At 36.0% G+C, this 20,857-nt stretch overlaps 2 protein-coding genes and 1 long non-coding RNA gene across 8 annotated transcripts in view; 1 reads left to right on the top strand and 2 right to left on the bottom strand.

Moving 5' to 3' along the window:
* Positions 1-3,930, bottom strand: part of SYT1 (synaptotagmin 1) — a 1,262,805-nt gene extending 1,258,875 nt beyond the window's left edge. Inside the window, exon 1 of the mRNA XM_077111509.1 lies at positions 3,820-3,930. The gene's annotated coding sequence lies outside the window, so the exon portion shown is untranslated. The remainder of the gene's footprint in view (positions 1-3,819) is intronic.
* Positions 1-20,857, top strand: part of LOC143642744 (uncharacterized) — a 112,033-nt gene that overhangs the window by 63,481 nt on the left and 27,695 nt on the right. The gene's annotated exons all lie outside the window — the stretch shown is intronic.
* NAV3 (neuron navigator 3) overlaps positions 17,719-20,857 on the bottom strand; it is a 622,569-nt gene continuing 619,430 nt past the window's right edge. For 3 of the 4 annotated variants that reach the window (XM_077111502.1, XM_077111504.1, XM_077111501.1), the window contains one exon: positions 17,721-19,100. In XM_077111502.1, the coding sequence (XP_076967617.1) occupies positions 18,981-19,100 (120 nt within the window). In that variant the 3' untranslated portion in view covers positions 17,721-18,980. Of the gene's footprint in view, positions 19,101-20,857 lie in introns of all 4 variants that reach the window. The other variant, XM_077111505.1, reaches the window with a different exon arrangement.

Genomic DNA, 20,857 nt, shown 5'->3' with positions numbered 1-20,857 from the left:
CAGAGAGAAGGAAAATAGATTTATGATAAAATCCAATTAACTGAAATGAGTCAAGAGTGCCTCCTCTTTGCAACCCAGAGGAATTTAATGTACCTATTGAATAGGGTAAATCATTGTTTGCTATTTTGATACATCTTTTATTTGGGGTTTATTATTTACTTTTGTCGACTCCAATGTGAATCAATCCTGGATTGCAACTATAATCATAGTGACTAACATTTATTGGCTGTTTACTACTTATTAGGCACTGTTCTAATGCTGTGAATATATTAACACATCTCTATATCATCCCCCTTGTACATGATGTAACTGAGACATAGAGTATCTGAATAACTTACTTGGGGTCACATAGCTAGTAAAAGGCAGAGGCTGATCCCATGCAGATTCCAAAGGCTGTGCTTCTAGCTGCTTTACTCTTCTGCTGCTTTAAATGAAGTGATTCACTGTTCATTAAAGGATAATTTTGACGCTTCTAACCCTGACATGCAAGGCCCTCCACAGTCTAGATCACAATAGCCTTTTCAGCATTATCTGATTCCATTGCTTCAATTCTTGTCAATCCCAGCCTCTCCTCCTCCAAGCCCCCGGGCATGCAGCTTGCAGGCAGTGCCCTTGCCTCTCTTTATGGCTTCTGAAACTGGAAAAGCTAATTGTACGAGCCTGTGATCACAGAGAACCAGCCCATGGAGGCAGCAGGCTGCCCAACTGCTGCAGTTTCATACATCTGAATTCTGAAGCTGCAGAATCCAACTTTGATGAACAATGTGATCTTTCAGACTATTTGCTGTGTTTGTTTAGGATCTCAGCCGAAGAACAAGGAAAATGAAATTTAGTGCTGAGCTGTGTGAACAAGGTCTGACTCTTGGATAATTTATTTTTTATGACAGATTCCATTTTCTGCTGCTGGCATGATTACACAGGAATATATTTGTCCACTGAGAGTACATTCATGCTTTTTGCATGGGCTAACTCAGTGGTAGCATTTAATTTGTGTAATATTATTCACTCATCAGACCAAAAGACAATACATGCTCAGAAATACTAAGCTTATTGAAATGTTATTGTAAGAATCACCCTGGAGAGGCAAAAGAAGCATTACTGCTTAGCTGGAGATTGTCTAATTATCTTCAAAGTGCAGCTATCATTGAGGTGATTAGTTTCCTGGACAAATTTAGGTTTGAAGAGGGGTGAATATACGCTTTGTCAGAAGTGTTGTGTTGCTAAATTGTTCTTGCATAAGGTAGTTTTTGAAAACCGAAGTACTTACAGAATGAAATTGACTGGCTATAAGTTAATAGGGGTGAGTAAGCAAGGTGGAGAGAGTGGTGAACTTGATTAAAGAAGACTCGTCTGAAAGCGTCTAGCTGATTTTTAGGTCTAGCCAATTGTGACGCTGGTAGAATGTAGCATGATATTCTGATTTCTAAGAGAAATCAAATAGCTGGATATCTGCACAAAAGGTGCTGATGTTTAAATGAGGCAGAATTCTAAGAATGACCACCAATGACCTTCTGTGGTAGATTGAATTATCTACCCCAATTTGCACATTTTCTTAATCCACATTCCTGTGGGAATAAACCTACTATAAATAGGTTCTCTTGAAGATGCCCTCTTTAGTTAAGATGTGGCCCAACTGAATGAGGGTATTAATTAATTGGATTTATTTAGTAATCTGAATTAATCCAGATTACTGGAGTCCTTTAGGAGCAGAAGAAATGCAGACATTGCCAAAGAAAGCCATGGAGAGGAGCTGGAAGCCAAATGTCAGCAGGATCCCATAAGAGAAAGGAGAGAACATCATCCTGTGATGGGAAAGCTGAGGAGCTCAAGCCATCTTGCCAATGCCTTGATTTGGAATTCTGGCCTCTGAAACAATGAGCCAATAAATTCCCATTGCTTAAGACAAGCCATTGTCTGATATTTGTTTCAGCAGCCTAACAAATCCAACATACCCTCTTCCTTGCATACCTGTGGGGGGATGGAAACTCTGAATATGATGAGATATTATTCCTGAGATTGTGTTATGTTATATGGCGAAAGAGTTGATATTTAGTGGGCCTAATCTAATGACATGCCATCTGGCATCAGAAAAATAAATCAGAGAGAATCATAGGAAAAAATGATACAAAAAACCACTGTGAGCTTTGAAATGGAGGGGGCCATGTATAAGGACCAGATTGCAGATTCTAGATGACATTTGTCTCTAGCTGACAGCCCACCAGAAAATGGTGACTATAGTCCCACAACCACAAGGAAGTGAATTATTCCAACAAACTGAATAAGCTTGGAAGTGGAATCTTCCCCAGAGCCTCCAGATACGATTTTACCCTAGCCTACACGTTGACTTTGGCCTTGTGATACCCTGAGCAGAGAACTTACTTGCACTGACCATGACTTATCACCTACAAAACTCTGAGCTAACAAATGTTGTTGTTTTAGCTAACAAAAAACAAGTATGTGATTATTTGTTACCCAGCAATAAAACTAATATAAGAAGTACAACAGAGTTGGGCCACTGAAGAGTTAAAGAGACCACAGACCATAAAAGTTGGTCCTTATTTCTGATAATCACTGTAGCAGTGTTCTAGAGAGTAGAAGCTGGACCAAATTCTGTGTAGCTCCTTTGAGCATAGTGGCATGGTCATTTGCTCCCAAACAGCATCTCATTAAGTGTTGTCTTGTTCTCAGAGAAATGACATCTATAGTAAGCTCCTTAAATTCTTTTGTCTAGCCTTTCCTTGGGTTGCTTCAGGGTATAAGGGCTGGATAGGCTCTTTAGTCAGTTGCTGGTGGGGCTAGAGACACAGTGATGGAGCAGTACCAGAAACCGGGTAGTGACTGAACTTCAGAGGCAGAAAGCAAACACTTCAAAGAGCCGGTCAGACTCATGGCGGTTGAATATAAATCCTCTAATTTGCCACTGCACAGAAGTTAGAGAGCCTTTTCCAGTTTCATGGTTCCTCAGTGGAGGGAAATTTACCTGTACTATGTTCACATGTGAGACTTCATGTCCTTTACACTAGAGCAGTGCTTCCAAGAGAAATATAATGCAACCTTAATATGTAATATAAAATTTTGCAGTCTCCACGTTAGTAAAACTAAAAAAGAAGCAAGTGAACTTACTTCTAATAATACAAATATTATTGTTCCAACGTATCAGTACACTAAATATGAGGGAGAAGAAACAGATTAAAGCAGGATTTTCCCTAATCTGGATACAATATCCTGCAGAGCTACCCACTTTTGTCTACATTCTTTGATCACCAAGCAATATTCTGGTTACTAATCTGGAGCTGGCTGCCTAGAAATCCAACAATTATAAAGTTCCTTCTCAAATATAAAGATTTTGTTTGTTATATTTTAAAAGTTCAGTGGCTATCTCTTTGTGAGATCAGAAACACCATATTTCCTAGACTATACATGCTTTGTCGGAGAACTGCTACTCAAAATTTAGCCTGCAGAAGCCCCAGCCTGACTACCAGCAACACGCTCTACATAGTCTCCTAGCAAACATAACAGAGTAATTAGCTTTTTTAGAATTATTATACTCTTTAACTGTTTGCATTTTGCAGGATCAATGAATGGTTTTATTAACTGGTTTGAGGGGAAAAAATGTCTGTCATACTGGGGCACATTCCAAAACCTGAAATTATTAATATCTCAAAGACACCAATGATATTGGGATTTTAAATAAAATGAATTAATTCTCCTATAGAATAAGATCATAACTGATACTAATATTATCTTAATTATCAAATTAAAATACAATTTCTGTATACCATTAGCGTAGAACAACAATAGAGGAAAATTTTGCTTTACCAGCTGGTACGCTAACTCCACGACAGCGGCGTCCCGCATTACTTCTGCAGGGCAGCATGGATTTGCAGTCTTCTCTGCAAATTTCCTTCTGACAGAATGAATTGCAAAAGATATGCAGGATCTTCAGAGAACTAGAGAATAGATCATGTGCAAACAGATGAAAACATTTCTCCAGCCAAGCAAATATTGATACTGCTAGAGTCAGACCTACAGTTACTGTGTGACCATTAATTTCAAGGAAAGGTCAAGTTGCAGATTTCAGCAATGTCAGAAAAGCAAGAAAGAAATAGAAGTTTGAAAATAAGCATAGGAAAATGCTTTAAATAATTTTATATCATGGTTTTTAATTTGGAAATCAATCCAAATGCTACACTGGGGAAAAACTGTCTTGTTGCCAAACAATTGTAACTTCTGGCATCACACAATGTGTTAATAATTCCATAGAGATATAGTTACAAAGTAGTGCACTTCTACAAGATAGTTTAAAATATCTAGTCAATTACTTCATATTACTGTTCATATAGAACATGGGACTTAAATGGAAGAAAAAGTAAACCCAGAGTAAATACTACTTTGCAATCAAAAGGTAACAAGGTGGCTAAAATGATGCCTTATTTAATCAAATACATATGGAATCCCAACTGAAAATTTCCAAAGGACATGACAGTGTTAATTATTGAAAATTTCCAAAGGAAATGACAGTGTTAATTATGTTTTAATATAAGTTTTCGTATTTCTAAACAGATTTTAGTAACAATCTGTGGCCTCCACAGATAAGGCATTTGCTTTATTTATTGAACCTATATTATCTTCTGGTTTTGACTAAACAAATGGCTGATTTTAAAGACATAATAAAGTGCTTTTGAAAGGAGGACTGTTTCTCTTCTCCCTATATTTTGGCATTGAGCCGTAAGAAAGAGAATTTTCATCAGCGAAGAGCCATGGAAGGAGTCTCTCTCCATCTCTGCCATGGGGGTGTGAGGGAAAACAGGGCTCCCAAAAATCCATGTAAAGATTTTCAGTGAGGATTCTTGCCCAAATTTTCCAGGACCCTAGCTGCCTTTTTGAAAACTCTACCCCTTTCTAGAGCCTTCCTAGAGCGGGAGGAGTGGCTTATGTGAAAGGTGAGCCATAAAGCAGATGATATTTCTCTGCCAAGCAGGACAGAGTGGTCTCTTAAATCTGTGTTCAGATCCGGCTAATTGGTTTTTTTCTCATATGGGAAAGCAGGCTCCGATAATCAAACCCGGGTCTCCAGCTTGGCAGGCGAGAACTCTGCCTGCTGAGCCACTGTCACACATCCTCAGCTTGTTGGTTTTTATGCTGTAAGCACCTGTGGGTAGGATCGTTGTAAGCAGTGGAACAACATGTTGGAGAACCTGACATTCCCCATCTTCTCCACTTGCATCTATATGTGACCAATTGTTTTTGGTATTTGAGGCACGAGGAAGTGGAGTTAGGAGATTTTGGAAGCATCAGTAGAATCCATATATGCCTACTTTCTAACTATAACAGAGAGATTGAAAAAGAAGAGTTAGTAAGGCACTTGAAGCTAGCTAGCCACTGTGTTTTTATTGGTCATCTTTATTCTTTTGTTTTGTTTTGTTTTTGGGTGCTTGATCCGGGAATCAAGCCCAGGTCTCCTGCATCAAAGGTAGGCATTCTAACCCCTGAACTACCCGGGAACCCGGTCATCTTTATTCTTACCACGCAGTTCAAAATAATGTCTTGAACAAAATAGAGGTTCAATAAATGACATTGATACTGTAAGTTTTTTTATAAATGTATAAAGTCTCATGAAGGCTGCAAAAGAAAGTACTTATTGATTGCCTTGGTGCCTAAGAACCACTTTGGCCATAAAATGATGAGAATGGATTTATTCCCAGAGTCTCTAGGAATAATCTTTCATAAGTTGTTTCTCAAAAGGGAAATTGCATCTAGTGGAATTTCTGAAATTTCCCTGTATTTACTGCATGTAGTTCAAGTTCAAGCAAGGGAACCTTTGGAAATGCAAATATATGCCCTCTATTTTAAAGATGCATGCCTAATCAAGAATAAACAAAGCAGATTTGTGGACAGATACAATGAAGAGTTTTAAAGAAACAATTACCATCAAATCATTTTTAGAGAAAAAATGCATATGAAAACTCCTTTTTTCTTGAGTAATGCCATTTCCCTCAAATCGCCAAGTGCAGAAAATGTCTGCAAAGCCAATAAATTGTCTCTAATGATGCTCTTCTGCATTTCATTATTTTATGCTTTTACCCATCATGACTTTGTGGATAATTTTATTTGCCTTTCAATCAAAAGATTATTTCTTCTCGGAGCAGCTTTAAGTGATAACAAGAAGTACAATGTATAGTTATTACATAAGAAATAGAGAAATGTTCAGAATTCCTTCCATGTGAACTCTCTCACAGCACGTTAGTTATATCCGACGTTGGAAACATAAGTTTCAGAGAATGATGTGGACTAATTGGCCTACTCCAAATATTAAAAATAATTTTAGTAGCCTGCCATGCAATAACAAATTCAACCTTGCCCAAAAAGAGGTCTGATGCTTGTCCTAGCTTCTGGGAGATAATATCTAAGCCCTTGGAATGGCACTACTGATATAAGTGTCTTTGTTTGTGGGTCTCAGTTATGCCAGATAATTGAACAACGTGGCTTAGGGTGGGGGCTGTCTGCACCGGATCCTCTTAGGATGGGGCTGGCCATACCAGATAATAACAGTGTAATTTAGATTGAGGACTTCATGCCAAGCCAGATAGTAAAAACGCAACTCAGGGTGGGGCTTTGGATTTTACCTATCAGTTGAATTAGAGATTGAAATCAACCATGTGGGCATCAATCAGTCAATTATATCTACGTGATGGAGCCCACTGGAAACACTGGAGACTGACGCTCAGGTGAGGTTCTGTGAACGGCAACCCTCGAGTCACGTTGTTATGCGTGGATAACCGGAAAGTAACACTGTCCGTGACTCCCCAGTAGAGGACAACAGAAGCTCTGCGTTAGCTACTTCTCCTGGATTCGGGCATATGTGCTTCTTTTCTTGACTGATTTAATCTGTATCCTTTCCATGTCATAAAGTGTAAATTTCAGTGAGTCCTGTGAGTCATTGAAGCAAATTATTGAACTTGAAAAGTTTCAAAAACTTCCTAAATGGACACACCAAATTAGAAGACTAAACCAGACTGAATACAACTGCTGAAGATGCTTATAAGCAAAGTGCTCTTGGATGGCTTATGACCAGACTTCTAGACTTTCTGCTCTCCGTTGGCAGTATGCTTCGCTGGGAACTGAACACATAATTTGTATTACAATTTATTAATAGAACCACTTCAACTCTAATGAGTGCATTTTATTATCCATTACTATCTTCAACCATAAAGTCTGTTTAAATACATTGAATACAGATAATGGATCCATTGATTCTTCCTGGAGAAATCATAAAACATGAAAAGGATACAGATTTTCTGACCCTTAATTCAATGTTTTTTTTCTTATATTATATTGGCTCTTTTATAAATGTCACATTAAATGGGAATAAATGTATTTTGCAAATTGAAAAATTAAACCCAATGGACTAGAAAGAGGTCTAAATTCAATGAACAGTGAAGAGCCCTACCTTATCCATTAAGTGCTCTTCTCAATCTTCCCTATTTGATCACGATCTTTCAGGTTGGAAAATATCACAAAGCAAAATTCACATATTCGCTTCTCATTTCTAGACAAATAATTCCTATTTTTATCTTTTAAGCCCCCACCTGTCTTTGAGACTCTAGCCTTACATTTCCACCTGTTCTTGTATTTACTCTGTTTTCTCCAAAACACACATTTAAATTGAATTATATATAATGAAGGCATCATCAAAATACTTGAAAAGGAGAAATAAAAAAGGAAAAACTTATAGAAAGTAACTGTCACATTAAATTTAAAGGCGAAATGAACCGAATGTTTGGTAGGACTTTGCCTGATCTGGATGGCAAAGTGGTCAGGCTGTCCACTTCCTTTCCTGACCAACAAAGAGACTTCTCTACTCATCTGGTTTCCAGGGAACTCCACACCTGCAAAGGTAATTCTCAAATTTAATGCTTTCGTTTAAAGTACATTAAAAATCAATTGCTTTCTCCATGTTCAGAAATATTTTATTTGATATGTATTTATTGAGAATGCATTATATTCTAGGGCCTGAGAGTATGATGTAGCAAGTGAGACACTTTATCTGTGTGGTTTTCAAAAAGCAAATAACCCAGTTTCTTGACCTCACTCAAAGATTCAGAAAGGCTTGTCTGAGGAAAGGCATTGAGACCATGTAAGGGCCTTGTGGTAAGGGAATGAAGGTTACTCTAAAGGAAATATTGTTCCCAACTTATTCTAGGATAAAATGTTATTCTTCGATGCAATTAGTAATTGCCTTCTTTGACTAATTAAATTTCTGATAAAATGGCTAGCAATTTCCAATAGTAGTGCAATTGTTTATGAATTAGTTTATTAATCAATATGAATATCATATAGTAATCAATATGTTAATTGGTATAATATATTAATAAACTTAATTATGTGTGGGAAATCAGTCCCTCACCCATTCACCTGACATTTAAGAGTCTGGGGATCTTTAAATGATTATTCTTTTCTATACTTCCTATGACTGTGTTAGAAAATAAATTTTTAAACTGGTCAACTAGAGGTTTTTCCCATGCAGCAAGATTATAATAAAACTTTGATACATGCTCACAGCTAAATTATCTGACAAGTTATTATTATGTTTATTATAACTTCTAGGTTGTGTAATTAAGACAGTGTCACAGAAAAAAGAAGGGAAATGGGGGTAGTGGATGTGGTTAAAAAGGAAACTGAGGGATAAACAAGGAATTACAGATCTTCAGTATTTAAATCCTGTCCTTAAGAAAAAAATCACAAAAGAGATGAGTTGCATACTCATGTTTATATTTTGCAAAGATCAATCTTTCTATATGAGATATCAAGTAAGCCATAAATATGAACTGCATATTTAATTTTAAATTTTCTAGAAAAGTTAAAAAAAAAACATGGGTCATTCATTATAAGAATGTAATTATTATTGCTCAGTATTCTGAAACATTATCATTTTAAAACGTTACCAGTATAAAATATATTTTACATCATTTTCTCATATAAAATCTCTAAAACTGGTATATGTATTTTATACTTTACAGTCCATCTCAATTTGTGTTGGTTACATTTCAAGTCCTCAGTAGCCATATATGTCTAGTGGCACAAGTCTATAATATGGAGAATTGTTTGGAGAAGACAAAATTGGTGTCAAGAGACAGTTTAGAGACGGCATTAAGTTGTAACAAATTAACACAAACTTGCTGGCTTAAAAGACAGAAATTTATTCTCTCAAATTTCTGGAAGCCAGCTGTTCCAAAATCAGGATCACTGTGTTGACATCATTTCTCATGAGGGCTGTGCTCCCACCAGAACCTCTAAGGGAGAAACTGGTCCTTGCCTCTTCCAGCTTCTGGTACTATCAGCATTCCGTGGCTGGTGGCTGCCTCCCTTCAGAATCAAAGGCAGGTATCTTCAAATCACTCTCTGCTCATCTTCTCATGGACTTCTCCTCTGTGTATGTGGGAAACCGCCCTCTGCCTCTTTCTTGTAAGAATACTTGTGAAGCATTTAGAGGTTACCTGGATAATCCAGAATAACATCCCCATCTCAAGATCCTTAACTTAATCACATGCAAAGACTCTTTTCTCAAATAAGATAAATTTACAGGTTCCAAGGATTAGAAACTATTATCATGGTGAACCATTATTCAATCTACTACAGACTATTGCTATTTATAGGCAAGAGATGATGATAGTTTAGATTAAAATAATAGGTAGTAGTAATATTAAGGAATGGAAAGATTTAAGCGATCTTTAGGAGATAAAATTATAGGACTGGAAATGTATTGGATATAGGGAAGGGAAGAAGAAATAGATGTCAAAGTTATATTTGGAATTTTACATTGAACAAATGGATGAAAGATAGTACTTGTTACAGAGATGATGAATGATGAAAAGTATTCAAACTCTGGAATATGGAATGATCATGTACATATTTAATATGCTGATTTCAAGGTGCTGTTGAGAAATCTAGACAACAATGAGGAGAGTTAATAATGCCTATATGTGGTAATTGCAATATTGGGTATGGACAAGATTGCCCAAGAGAGTGTAGATGGAGGAAGAACAGAGAGCCTGAAATTAAAGCAGGAGAATCCTGAAGTTTAATGACGTGTTTGAGAAGTAGCCTATACAGAAGTTGCAGTAAAAGAACAAAACAGGAGAATGAGATAATATGGAAATCTCATAAGAATTTGAGAAGGAAGGTCAGAAGTAAAACACAGGAGGGTGGATGATGGAAGAAAGACAAGTATTAAAAGAAGGAAGGCATAGTCAGTGATGTTGAATGCTACTCAGAAGTTAAATGAGTTGAGGCTGAATGATGCTGACTGTATTTATCCATTGCAAATCTGTTGGAAGCTGTTTTTCTGGAGTGATGTTTGGGGTTGAGGAAGGAAAAGTTGAACTCAAATGGGTGCAGGAGTGAATAAGTTAGGAACTGGACACTAGGTATTAACAATTATTTGAAGTTCTTTTGGGAAAGGGGGTAGGGGATGAGTGATAATTCAAAGAGACTGTGGAATAGAGATTTTGTATGTGTGTATGTGTGTTCTTGAAAATGGGGAATAAATTTGAGCATTAAAAAATATTAAAAAGGGGTGGGCCACGATGGCTCAGCAGGCAAGAATGCTTGCCTGCCATGCCAGAGGACTCAGGTTTGATTCCCGGTGCCTGCCCATGTTTAAAAAAAAAATGTTAAAAAGGAGGATCTTATTCTCTTATTCCTATACTTGTTGGAAAATTTGTTTACTCCATTAAAGGAAATTTGAGAAAATCAAGCATGCTGTGAAGTGAAAAACAGCCTACTATTCAAATCTTTAATTTAGTTTCAAAGAATAAGGCATGAAATGGACAATGTAAGGATGTCGGAAAGACCAACTGATGTTTAAAGATTAGACTTTTCCAGTAATTTTTAGTGCCCATCAAGGTTTCTGTGTTCAATGTTTCGTATGTGCATACAGGCACTGAATTTTCAGAGCACCCATAAGGAAGGACACTGACTGGTTTATTGAGGATAGATATTTTAAGGGATGCCTTGAAACAGGCAAGTCATCAGATTGATATGACCTCTCTACTTAATTTTCAAGTACTCCTGAAAGATGATTTGGAGGTCCTGTGTTTCTTTAGCTATTCATTTTCCCATCTATCTTTACAAAGTATTGATTTAACAGTGGGGTGCAGTGCCTAAGAGTGAAGTCATTGGTGTCAAATCAAACTCGGTTGAAACCTTGCCTCCAACATTTTCCACTTGCATGATTTCAGTCAAGTCACTTTACCTTTCTGAACCTCAGTTCCAATACCTAGAAAATGGGACACTTTATTAACCTGCCTCCTAAAGTTGTTAGGAATAACTGAATATCTAATGTAAATTTAGAGTATAGTCCCTTTATGCAAAAGGCAGTTGGTAAACGCTATGGTATTATATAAGGAAAAGGATAATAATATGTACATTTTGCTAGAAGTAGGGATGCTAAAGTGAATAGAAGATGGTCCCTTTTACTCAGGGGCTCATACTGAATTGGGAAATAGATACATTAAATATTAAATATTAATGAGCTTTTAGACAGATTATGTGAAAGACTCCCCAGAAGATATATTCCTAGAAAATCTCAGTGCATTTTCCTTTTGTAGACCTGAAGTCTCCCCTCATTCCTATTACTTCCAGAAAATTCTTGAGGCGATTTTAATTTCTGGAATTAGCAAAGTATGCATTTCTATTGCTCTAAAGTAATTAATGCTGAATTCTGTGTGTCCCTTTTTCAGAAAGTTAAATTACTCATAATATGATAAATGTTTGTTTGCTGTTTTAATGGCATCAAACAACAGAAAGGGAACTGTATATTGGACCTACTTAATATACATAGTGAGATAATAAAGTGATGATTGGTATTTATTATTATTTATACCATTCACATCCCATTTTAGTTTGCCAATGTTGCCAGAATGCAATATACAAGAAGTGAGTTGGTTTTGACAAAGGGGATTTATTAAATTATAAGTTTACAGTTCTAAGGCCATAAAAGGGGCCAAACTAGGGCATCCAGGAAACAATACTTCAACTCTGAAGAAAAGGCCAATGATGTTTGGGATTTCTCTGTCACATGGAAAGCACATGGTGGTATCTGCTGGCTTTTTTGGCTTTTGGTTTCAAAGGTTTCCCCAATGGCATTTTTTTCTTCTTTTTTTTTTTCTGCATCTCCAGGTGTCTCTGCCTGTGGTGGTTCTGAGCTTTTTCCAGAATGGTTCCCTCTTAAAGGACTCTAGTAAGTGGATTAAGACCCACCTTGAATGGGCAGAGACACATCTCCATGGAAACCACCTAATCAAAAGGTTCCACCCACAATTGAATGGGTTTCATCTCCGTGGAAACAATTTAATCAAAAGCCCCACCCTAAACAATAGGTCTGCCCCCACTGGATTAGGAAAAATAATGACTTTTCTGGGGGTACTTAACAGTTTCAAACAAACACAAATGCCTTCTGGTTTATATGGCTCTGTTTGTGTTTCTATTGCATGTTGCATTTCCTCTATCATGTCATTTCTTTACCTCATTACATGTCTTTCACTAGATTGTAACCTCTCTGAGCTCAAGCACCAACAATGTTGTTCATCAGTGTACTCTAGAACCTAGCAGAACTTGGCATATACTTTTATTTGCTGAGTAAATGAAGGAAAATGTTACACACAGTTGCCAGAGATGACCCTAATTTGGTCCTCAGCTGTTTTTTCTTTTCTTTTTTTTTTTTATTTTTAAACATCAAAAATTCTGCATTTTAGGAACAACACTTCTTCCAGTGTCTTTATCTTTCTCCTCTTTTAGAAAGTCTCAATTCCCTTGCAGCCTTATTGTAATTCCCTGTCTCCATTTTTATTTACCCCAACACAGCTGAAAGCTGTAGAGTAGATATGATTTTCTGTGACTCTCTTATAGTGGGCGTTAAGATTAAGTCTGAATGTATACATGTGTATATTGATGGGTTTCTGCCACATTGTTATTTATAAAGCATGTTCACAAACTTTAATTCATCTAACAGTACCCAGAGGTAGATTTGTTTTTTGTTATGGACAAAAAAAAAAAAATAGAGAGAAGCTGAGAATAAGAAAGTTTATGCCAATTACCAAAGATTATCAGTAGAAGTCAAATCTGTGGCCTTTTGGATTATCCTTCATTTGCTCAAAGCCCCTCTTTCATTGGAAATCCAGACTGGAAAACAACCTTCTAGGCTCAATATGACCTTTGCAGGGTGCAGTGGGATGATGTAAGATCTGGAAATTTCATTTATATAACTATGTCCAAATTTACAACAGGTAATGGGGTACAGCTGTGTATATCTCACTATTTTTCTTCCTCCTGTTTAAAAATTGCTGTCAATGGGAATTCAATCAGTTGTGGCTTGGGAACATTTAATTTTAAACTTCTGTGAAGAACTTTAAATTTTAACAAACAGATATATCCTATTAGAGAAGGTTAATTTTATTCCTTCCTTGGAGTTCTTTAAAAACTCTGATTTGAGTGCATTATAGGTTGATATTTGAGATGTTTGCATAGATAATAGAAATGATAGAAAGATATCGATAGATTAATTGATAGTAATGATTGAGGGTTATCTGTAAAAATTTCCCCTTGCAAGATTGTGTTATTTCTGTATTAGACAAGTATGTCCATATGCAGCTCACTAGAGGCTCTGCCTTCAAATTGATATTGAGTCTTTAATCAATACTCAGGCTGTACTTGCTTGATCTCCTATATGATCTTTAAATATCTTGACTCTTTTTCCAGGGTAATCATGAGACTTTGCCAAAAGCCCTTACATTAGTCCATATATATTCTGGTTATTTTTAAAAATAAAATGTATCTAAAAATAGATACTACATAGCAATATATCAGATGAACATATGATTAAAATGGTGTAAGAAATGTTTGCATATTATTTGGATATATTCCTACATAAAATTTCTCAAGATGGAAACACCTATGCAAAAGACTGAAAAAATAAAAATAAGAATAATATGGGAGAGTTTATGTGATCATAGTATTATTATATAGTAATATTATTTTCCTATTTCTTACTAAGAAAAAAATGATATTTTTATGATGTTTCCATCAAAATAGCAGAAAGCAGAACATTTTCAAAAGTTTAAAAGAAGGAGCTTTAAAATGTTATCACATATGGATATCTGCTCTGTTCTGTGGAACATCTGAAGTTTATATATTGAAATTTGAAATACAATAATTTTATGAATGTTACACCTTCAAATTGAAATCATTATTTGGTTAGATTAATCTTATTCTGGCCACCAGGATTTTGTAGAGACGTTCTGATGACTAAAGACTTTGCAAATTCCAAACCAAATTTGCAATTTCCAAGTCAAATTCAGCTTTATCCAAATGCAAAGTTATTTACTCAGTTGTTCATCAACTCCAACTTTTCGAAGTCCTTCTAGAATACTAAAGATTAAAAATTCCAATGATACAGGCAAGGTTTTTTTTTTTTTTTTTTTTTTACAATTTCATTTTGTAATGAAAAATATCTTGGTAACAACTTGAGAACTTTCATTTTTCCTTAATTAGATTCTAATTTAAAATGTACTGTTTTGTTTAATGTCTCAGAATATGTTTTCTTACTGATGAGCTCCTGGATAGCTGGAGAGATAATATATACTTCATGTGGAGAAGAGATCCTCAAGTTATTTTCACTGAACTAAAAAGAATATTTAATTAAGTAATGCAATATTTTACCTGTTACATGGTATAAACAAAGCAAAACAAAATAAAACACAATTGAATCATTTTTAAACATAACTAATCAAAGTCACAGAAAGAGACACATTTTAAGGTGAACCATTTCTCATAAATATATATTTTAATGTGAAATTCCAAAAATCTGATCTGGATTTTTCTAATTTCAACCATAATTCATTATTAGCCTTGATTATATTGGTGTCTGGAAATGTATCCTGTAGCAACATTTCAGTACACTTCTCACTGGTCACCCTTATGGTAAACAATTTATGTACCCTAAATAAGAAAATAAGAAACCTAACAAAGTTCCTTGCTTCTATTGATTAATGGATAGTGATGATTGTGGATTATCTGTAAATAAACAATTCACATAAATGTGAATAATAAACTTTTATTGAAAAATAATAGCAGTTAACACTTTTATAGTACTTATGATGTGCCAGATATCTTTTTGAGTGCTCTGCATATTTTAAGACATCTGGTCTTCAAAACAGTATTACGAGTAGATAGTGCTATCATCCCATTTTACAGATGAGGAAACTGAATGAAAGATATACTTTCAATAAGACTCTAATATTAGAGTAAATGGATTTACAAATTGAATCCTAAGAATATTTGCAATATTACTGACAGTGATCATTTCTTATAATGGCAATGTTAATACAGCAGCCAACTTTTATTGAAATTCCCGAGGGCCAGGCATTGTCCTAAGTGTTTTACAGATCTATTATTATTATTAATCCTCCCACTTTACAGAAGAGGAAATTGAGTTAAAAGATAACACTCTTAAAAAAAGAAACTATTTTAAAAAAAGAATATTTAGAAATTTCTAAATTTCTGTATACATTGCTAGAATGTTTGAAAATGATAAGAATGAGTTATAATTATTATTTAATAATAATGGTTGTTAAAGCAGAACATTCTATGGAGGACTTCTGTGTTGGCCACTACTTAGAGTGTTTTGCATGAATAACTTATATGCCCCTCACAGTGTAAGAGTTGGATACCACCACGCAGCCGGATACTGCGTGTGTCAGAATTGTATTCAAGTTTAGAATTAATTCAGTGTTTTATATGAAAAAAATAAAAGTTTTTTGCTTCTGCTAAATGCACTGATTTTAATCCATTACTGATCACTCACCCATTTTAATTAACACCCTTTTATGGTTTACAACTTTTTTCATTCTAAAAGCATACTTTGCTTCTCTTAGCCAAACATACATTCAAACAACTGGGATTGTGAAGATGCCTAAAGTACTCGGGGAAAGAAAAAAAAATAATTCTAGAGGGTGTCCCTTTTTCTTTTCATAATCTTTTCTCTTAAAAAATAACAAACCACCAAAAGAATGATTCAGTTTTTAACTCCTCTTTAGAGCTAAAAGGTCAAGAAATGCTTTTAGGGAATAAAAACAAAGAAATACTTAATGAGTTGATTCAGCTAAATGAATATTAACATTTTTATTAATATTAATTTTTATTTTATAATTCACCATTTAGGTGGTCTACTCAGATTTTTTCTAAAAAATATTCACTAACTTTTATTTTTAAAGATACACATATAAATATATATGTGGCCTTACATTTTCTTATTTACCAAAAATTTATGATGGTTTATGCATACACGATAAAATTCACATCCATCTATACTGATGGTATATTAACAGTGCAAGTTAAAACTTGATACTCTTTAGTGCATAATTGTTCAATGTTTATCCATAGATAGACACCACACATTGCTCTCAATAAATAATTCCACTTTAATGGCAAAGTAATAATTTAGACAGATACAGGGTACACATTTGCAAAAAAATATATGCAAGCTGGTTTACAAGCTAGAGGAACAATAAACCAATAGAAAATACATCATCCAGTTAAGTCCATTGACACCAAGAACTTATTATCAGGGCTTTACAAAGACTACAAAACTTTTCAGATGATTTATTTCACTGTTTCTGTCTATTTACATGTTATGTTACATCAAAAATGTACAAAATATAAAATGTATACAGACAAATGTTTCACAAACTAGTTTCAGTTGTAAACTAGGTGGACCTACTGGGATGTATTGCAGGAAGTTGTTTATGATCATGTTGGGACTGTGTTTCTCAAAATGGCAGGGAAAGATTAGCAATTTTCTCAGATCACATATTATACAAGGGTGACTAGTCACTCATCCAGCTACATAGACCGATGTTCCACAACGAATTGTATCCATGTTTGAGGCTTCAGAGTTAGGATGGCAATCCTATCTGCCTAAATTCAGTTCAAATTCCCCTTTGAGCAATAGCACCATTTAAGAACCTATAGACTTAGTGATGCTCTGAAAACTGCACAAACATCTCGTGTTTTTGTGGTAGTTCTTCTATAGCAACTGACCCATGGGTGGTCACAGAGAATAGCACCAATGACACATCCTGAAGGTAACACATTTTCACATGCATAGAACAAGTCTACACTATGGCCTAGCCCTTGGGTTTTATAAATTTAAAATCTCTTCTGTGTGTGGTGGTAACTTCTCTGATGACTCAGATCAGTTTTCATGCACTCTCTTTAAAGCCTGCCATGACAGATGCACTTTCAGACAGTTTTACTTTTCCAAAAAATGGATCAGCTCCATGTACAGTTTTGTAGCATGCTCACTCTAGCACTGATCGCTCCTGCATAGTCATATAACAACTGTAAATACAGGACAAACACGCCAGAATAATTATAGCTTTGAGGGTTTGCATTCTGTATTTGTTTGCAACGTACAGGAAATCTCAGCAAGTGAAACACCTCTTAACACCAACAGGATAAAATACAATTTTGTGTGTGTGTTTATTTTCATTTTGTGCGAGTTTTAAAAATTATTTACAATACCCACCCAGTAGACTGTGCAAATCTAACCTTCTTTTACAGTATAATTGCTTCTTCTTCCACAGTGACTTCACTGCTTCAGTGTTCTTAATGCTGAATTTCTCATGTACAACAATAGCAATCAAAACAACATGCATCAAAACTATTAAAAAAAAAAAAAAACAGAATAGGGAAAGAAAGCCGAATAGTTGTGCTCATGCTGCATCTAATGCTTCCAGCTCTGCTGGAATAGAGTTCAAAATCTCCTGCCTTCTAAAACTCTTTCTCCTGGAACTGGATGGAATTTAGCCACCTGTCTCAGCTTTTAAGTGACGGTCAAAGTGGGTTTCTGGATTACTTGAATATGTCAGAGGATAGGCAAAGCAATCTCTTCACAAGGTAAAAATACTGATCTTTCTCCTATCCATTTCTTCAGGAAAAAAAAAAAGATATACAGAGATGAGGCTACTGTGTTAACTGGTGTTGCTTGTTGGTAAATGAAAAGACAGTGGAAATTACCAATGGTTTAGGATTTGAACCAACTGTTCAACTGATGTAGAAATCTCTTTTAAGGCAGTGAGACAGCACCATAGGAAATGCTCCTTCTTTCACTGAAAAGGCTCAAACAAATAAAGCCCTAAAAAAGCCTTTTGTCAGTGGGGACTAATAATTGGTATAAAACTCTTGTTTAGGGAGTGGGCAGGTGGCTTAAAAAGACCACTGAGGGTAAAAACAACCTTATAAAACCTGTGACTCATACACTAAAAAGTCGGTGGAGCACATCATGGGGACATGGCAGTTAGGAACTAAATTGGCACTTCTCCAGCTTGTCGCAGTAGTGTTTTTCTGGTGGTTGCACAATTCCATTTGTGCTTACAGAGGACTGAGCTCTTGGGTTCGTTTTGGACTTGGGGGCAGGGGTGGGATGTGGGAGCAGACAACACAAACACTACTGGAGCCCTGTGACCAGCACCATGTGGCACGAAGGAGGGGGGATGAATCAGAAGGATGGACCCTGCCTGGGGAGTGCAGCTCCCTCAGAGAAAATGAAAGGAAGGGACAAAAAAAGGCCTGCATTGTAAACTTTTAAAGAGGAGAAAAAATAAATTCCAGTTTGGCTATCTCATGTGCAATCTATTCAGTTGCCCTGTCATTAGGGTCCTTTCCAGTTGAGTAATGGAGCCATTATGTCATTCCACTGATATAAAAATGCCTAGAAATAAAATAAAGTTAAGCATCCATTTTAATTTAGCATCTTGGCAGTTCAGACTTAGTTCTCCTGTCTCCTGGTAGACAGCGACTCTGGGTCAGGGGTCTTCACAGGGTATTTTCATACTGGCAGTGGTTTATTGAAAACACCTTTCTTTTTAAACAGTTTTTAAAAGTATAGTCTTTTCCCTTAACTTTCTTTAACCCTTCCCCCCCTAGAGGGTAGATTCAAGAGATGAATCCAAAACGGCTTCATGGTGGCTGGTGCTATCACTGTCGCAGCTTTGTGTGCCCGAGTAATTGGCTGCTTCTTGGAGTTTCATTAGCATATTCATCTGAAGAAAGAAAAAGAGACATCCTTGTAGGCAATGGTGCATTGAGCAAACTAGCCCCATAAAAATAAGACCCTGAGCAGCTCTGAGGAATAATCCCATCCCACCCAAATGAAAAGGAAAAACAACTTTAGATTTCAACTCAGTGCCCTTGGCTCCTACACTATTTTTCCTGAACGTGACCGAAACACCAGACCAGAGGGACAAAATAGAGCCCTAGGTAAGTCTTTTATTTGTGGTTGTGAAGGTATTACTGGTCCAGCAGGGAAGCTGGAAAGGATGCTGTATCACAGTTGGACATCTGGGCTCTTTGCTGGAGTGCATGCCAAGCTTCCCAGCTTTTTGGCGAGGAGAATCAGAAAGCATTGAATGGCAACTGAAAGTGGTGAATGTTCATACACACGCAGATGCACACAAAGGCGCACGCACACACACACACACACACACGGTCCTTTGAGAGAAGGAGGTGATGGTAGTGGAATGAAGCCAGCTGCTGCACACAAGAACACCATGTGCTGTTTAGGAACTGACCTCGAGAGGAGGTGACTGAATGAAGTGGACCGTGAGTGCTTGAAGAGGGAGAGGGAAAGAATCACTGTCAAGGTTTTGTTGTTGTTGAATTGCAGGCTAAAATATGATTGATATATCACTGAAAACAAAATCACCTTCTGGAACGATAGCGGCTGTCTCAAGTTCCCAGCTTTATAGGAGAATGGTAATGCTGGTTCTTATTAATAAAAGGGACACATGCATGAAAGCACCTGGGGAGAAAGGCAGCTAGCATTTCCAGGTAAGATATAATACAAGGCAGGCACTTTGCTTGGATTTTGATGTATCTGCAGCTTCAATGCTAGAGAGGGAAGTTAAAAAAATCATTTAAAAGCAAATTGTCAATAAATGATTCAACAATTTTAGGAAGCACAGAAAAACTGGCATGTGTCTTCATGAGGGCAATGGAGAGGTTTCCTTTTTGAGAAACTGAGAGCTTCTTATAATTCTATAAATTATAATAATAATCTTGATACTGCTTCATGCATACCGACTTTATTTTATAAAGTAATCAAAGTTGTTCTTTTTTTTCCAACTTAGAGAAACAAGAACTCTGATCCAAAAGAATTCAGATTCCTTGGTTATATGTTAGCTATGCATATTTGTATATGCTCAGTCTAAAAAAGTGTTCAATAAATGTTTGTGAAATGAATTATAAACTGCTAATCACCAGTTTCAGTGAGACTGACTTTCTGACAAAGAGACTACAATTTAATATTCTTCAATATAATATTTTCAAACAGATTTTTGGTAAAACTGACTTGATTAAATCAGATACTGAAGGATATAACAGCAGTTGGTAATTACCTCCCAAGCAGAGTAAGGCAAATGTCTCCAAGACATAGAATCTTCTGCCCGGCCCTCATGCATGCACACACACACGTATGTTCACAAACATACACACATTCACACTTTCATGTGCATTCATATGGTCTCCTTCCTTTCTTTTGTCCATCCCTTCCTTACACCTTCATTAATAGCTGGCTGTGCATTCAAACATTTTATTAAGATTATTTTTAAAACAGAAGTGTGATTTTAGCATAGTCATGATTTACTAAGGGCAGAAATGGTCCGTGAAGTCTGTTTAAAGGGTTATGATTCTGTCTCAGTCACAGATGTCTGAAATCACTTGAATGCTGAATGTAGGCTTTGCAGTGTAATAATACTATTCTTAAAGTCTTATTTTTAAAGGGTGAATATGTATGTTCCAT

This window comes from Tamandua tetradactyla, chromosome 7 (assembly GCF_023851605.1).
Source record: "Tamandua tetradactyla isolate mTamTet1 chromosome 7, mTamTet1.pri, whole genome shotgun sequence".
NCBI classification, from domain to species: Eukaryota; Metazoa; Chordata; class Mammalia; order Pilosa; family Myrmecophagidae; genus Tamandua; species Tamandua tetradactyla.
This window is presented reverse-complemented; position numbering and strand designations above follow the sequence as displayed.